This window comes from Pteropus vampyrus, unplaced genomic scaffold (genome assembly GCF_000151845.1).
Source record: "Pteropus vampyrus isolate Shadow unplaced genomic scaffold, Pvam_2.0 Scaffold211, whole genome shotgun sequence".
Classification (NCBI taxonomy): Eukaryota; Metazoa; Chordata; class Mammalia; order Chiroptera; family Pteropodidae; genus Pteropus; species Pteropus vampyrus.
In genome coordinates, this window is record NW_011888992.1 from 856,357 (window position 1) to 860,286 (window position 3,930).

General features: G+C 65.0%; 1 protein-coding gene across 1 annotated transcript in view; it reads left to right on the forward strand.

Moving 5' to 3' along the window:
* INPP5A (inositol polyphosphate-5-phosphatase A) overlaps positions 1-3,930 on the forward strand; it is a 37,393-nt gene extending 33,463 nt beyond the window's left edge. Inside the window, exons 6-9 of the mRNA XM_023538046.1 lie at positions 475-586; positions 2,850-2,918; positions 3,665-3,701; positions 3,843-3,930. Of these exons, the coding sequence (XP_023393814.1) occupies positions 475-586; positions 2,850-2,918; positions 3,665-3,701; positions 3,843-3,889 (265 nt within the window). The 3' untranslated portion in view covers positions 3,890-3,930. The remainder of the gene's footprint in view (positions 1-474; positions 587-2,849; positions 2,919-3,664; positions 3,702-3,842) is intronic.

Sequence of the window (3,930 nt, forward strand, 5' to 3'; positions counted from 1 at the left end):
GCATGCGGTGGGGACCTTCTGAGGTCCCCTGAGGCTCTCTCCAGGGCCCGGCATCCCCAGGCAGCTTCACTTGCCAAGGCCTCCATGCAGCCCCCTCCGACACGGCCCCTGGGAGTGGCTCGCGGTGTTGGGTGCAGGCTGAGCCCACCGGCCCGTGCAGAGCCTGGAGCCAGGACCCCGAAACAGGCGGGAACTGTGGGCAGGGGGGACGTGAGGGGCCGGGAACGGCGGCCACAGGGTGCTGTGGGTGGTTTTCACTGTACTTCAGATTGTGTCCCAAACTAAAACCAGAGTTCGCTAGATGATCCTGTTTCTTTAAAGGATTTGTGAGTTTGACTTTATGTTCCGGAAACTTCTGTACATGTAGCCTCTCCTTGGGTGGCCCTGGCCATCCCCGGGGCACAGCCCTCCTGGCGGGGGGCAGGGGAGGGGCTGGAGCGGGCAGCGCTGACCACCTGTGTCCTGTCCCCTTAGCTACCCGTACAGCGAAGACGCCAGCCAGGGCCAGCAGTACATGAACACGCGGTGCCCGGCGTGGTGTGACCGCGTCCTCATGTCCCTGTCCGCCAAGGAGCTGGTTCTGAGGGTAAGTGATAGGCCGCCTAGGACCGGCCATGCCGAGGGACACAGCACACCAGGCCCAGGAGGCGAAGCCCCGGGGGACCCATCTCTCTGTTGACCCCAAGGGCGCACCCACCTCGCCCTGTGACGGAGCCCGCGCCGTGTCTGGTCCAGGGCTCAGGCTGAGGGAGCTGCGGGTGGAGCCAGGCATCGGGGACCCTGTGAGCACCCGATGTCGGAGCACCATGTGCAGATGGCCACCAGGTTCACAGACCGCAGGCCGGCCACGCCCTAGGGAGCAAGCCCCACGCAGATGCGTGCGGTCACTCAGGCCGCGGCCGGCCAGGCCCACACCCAGGCCGCTGAGAGCGAGTGGGTGACATTCACGAGGGAACTGCCTGGGATGTGGGGGATCCTCAGCTTTCCTGGAGCCTCTCGATTTTCCTGGGACTTTCAATTCCCACCTTTTAACACAAAAGGAGTGTTTTCAAAAGAATATCTGAATTGGTTTTGTCAAACCAATCAATATAATCTTGAAAAAATACAATAACGAAGTGCATCGATTCATCGGGGCAGCGGCCTGATGCTTGGCGCTTGGAGCAGATGGTTCTCTGGGTGTCACGTGGCAGCGGTGGCAAGAGGTGACCCCGCCTAGGCCACCCCCGGGCTCAGCTCAGCAGCTCTAGGTCCAGTCGCTCCCTGAAGGGAGTCCCGTCTGTGCTCCTAGGCCAGACCCTGGGCCCCTACCCACTGGGGCTCGAGGGGTCCCCGGCAGGGGGCAGAGCTGCCACTGCTGCCCTGTGGACACACCGTGCCCTGCCCCCCACACACCCCACCCCGCTCAGCAGGCCCCTGGAGCCGCTGGCCTTTTTCGTGGGGTTCTGGCCCTTGCTGCTCATCCCTGAGCCCTGGGGAAGAGGCCTGCCCCGCCTGGAATGGAGGGGCCCCAAGCAGGGCCTCTGGGTCTGCAGGAGGCTCCCCTGCCGGGCGGGCAGCTGGGAGCTTGGACGGTCCTCCCCGGCCTGCGGGCAGGGCCTGCTCCCGCCCACGCCTGCCGGCTCCGAGCCCGTGAGGCAAGCTGAGCACAGGTTGCCGGCAGAACGGGCACCTCTAGGGGCCTCGGGGTCCAGGGCAGAGACAGGCATCACCTACCAGGAAAACGTCCAAGCCCCCAAAACGTGCGTTTTACAACAAATGTTCCGAGACCTGACTGCTTCGGACGGGGAGAGAGGGCGGCCGAGCCCGCACCACGCTGCACGGCCGGGGCTCAGGCGCGAGGCAGCCTCCCAGGCTGTCCGGTGTGGGGACCGAGGCTTGGTGCCGCAGACCTGGTGGGGCCGGGGGCGGAGCCGGGCCCTGCGTCCCTCCCCTGTGGGACGCAGGCAGCAGCGCGGGCAGCCGCCCAGCCTCATCCATCATGCCACGCTCCGTTTCCTGGCCGTCACGTTCCGTCTGCTTCCCCGCCCGGAATCGCCAAAGGCGGCGGGCGCGGCGCTGCCTGCGGGCACGGTGACGCCGGTGACGGTGATGGTGACGGGCGCTCAGCGAGCTGTGCACGCCCGCGGCTGCTGGCTTATCCATCTCGAGATCACGCAGTTGGAAACCCGCAATTTTATGCTGCCTCCGTGAATTACCACGCGCACTTGATGGATGTGCCCACTTCCGCAGCCGCGGCGTCGCCGTGTGAGGGTGGGCGGTGCTCACGCACGGGGCAGGCGACCACACTGGACAGCACATCTGACCTCAGGCTTCCTACTGCATCACAGATAATTCAGCTTCGACTTCACAGCCTCAGACGTTCTAGCCCGGCTGCAGCTGACTGACTGCCGGGAGCGGACCCGTCACCATCGCACGGGAACGAGGGCGGCCGCCCGGCCCGCACGCTGTGCGCTGGTGCGGGTGGGGTGCGGGGTTCAGTGGCGTCTGTTCTCACTGAGCTCTGGGCAATGGGACTCTGGGGCCTGGGCAAGCAGCTGGTACGGGGCGAGCTGGGGTGCCTGCCAGAGGAGAGCTTGAGGGGCCAGCACCCCGAGTCCCTCAACACCAGCCTTCCAGAGGCTGGAGCCCTGGTGGCTGGAAGAGCCAGGGGCCAAGGCGCCCAGGTGCTGGCCGGACTACTGGGACCCTCTGTCGGCTGGCCACACCCTCTAGGGGCCAGTGGCATGGGAGGTGGGCAGGGAGGTGGGCAGGGTGGCTGGTGGGTGGCTCTCGCAAGAACTGTCCCCTCTCCCTGAAGAAACCCCACCGTCCCTGCCTCTCACACCATTCCCTCCGTTTGCTTTTCCCAGTCGGAGAGCGAGGAGAAGGTTGTCACCTACGACCACATCGGGCCCAACGTCTGCATGGGAGACCACAAGGTGACGTAGCCCGGCCGGGCCTGGGGGCGGCGGGGCGGGCTGGCCTCACGGAAGAGGGCAAGCTGTCTGTTTTTATCTAATTCTAACAACACATGGGACGGTACGTAGGTAGAAAGTAAGGCGGAAGGAAGTACTAGTCACCATGGAATGAAACGTGCACTTTACTATTTGTACGATGACAACCCGTCTACAGCTGATGATCTCTGTAGCCCGCTTCTCGAGTGTGCGTGTGACGTGTCTGTGTCCTCACACCCGGCGGTCTAAGTGGTGGCGGGTGGTCAGGGGCCTAACCCATAGGCGCGACGGCCCCACCGTCCTCGCCAGCAGGACAGATGGTGTTCCCTGGGCCAAGTTAAAGACGTCCACGCTTTCCCACCGTCAAGTCCGATGGGCCAGCGCACTGGGCACGTTGTCCTAGGACACAGGTCCCCGCTGGTGACACGGGGAGCAGACCAGGCCGGGCCCCGTGCCTGCCCCCATTGTTGGGGCACACTCGGCCGTCAGTGAATCCGGCTGCACGTTTGTTTTGATGTGGTTAATTCCTCTTCACAAAACGCAGAGGTGCTTTGCCTCTGGCCGCCCAGCCTGGCTCGCTCCACACTCAGCAGGTTCAGTGGCTACGGGGAACGCGCCCCTGTCCCTCGCTGGCCACCGGCTCCCCGCGAGCCTCAGACGGCCCCGTGGGAGCGAGGCGGGTGTCGCCCGCATGCCGCCCGGGCTCTGACGCGCCTCTTCTCCCGCTGCAGCCCGTGTTCCTGGCCTTCCGCGTGGCGCCCGGGGCAGGTAAAGCTCACGCACATGTGCACAAGTGTTGTGTCGTGCAGTGACGTGGTGGTAAATATGACTCCTTCCCTTGAGTTCACCTTTTCTGAGCTTTCCCGGTGTGTGTGTCCCTTTAACCAACCGCTGATCCCACGGCAGGGAGGAGATGCCAGCGACAGGAGAGGACCCCGCGGGAGCCCTGCCTGTAGCCCCGGCGCAGAAGGTCGCGGCCCACCCCGTCCACGCGCAG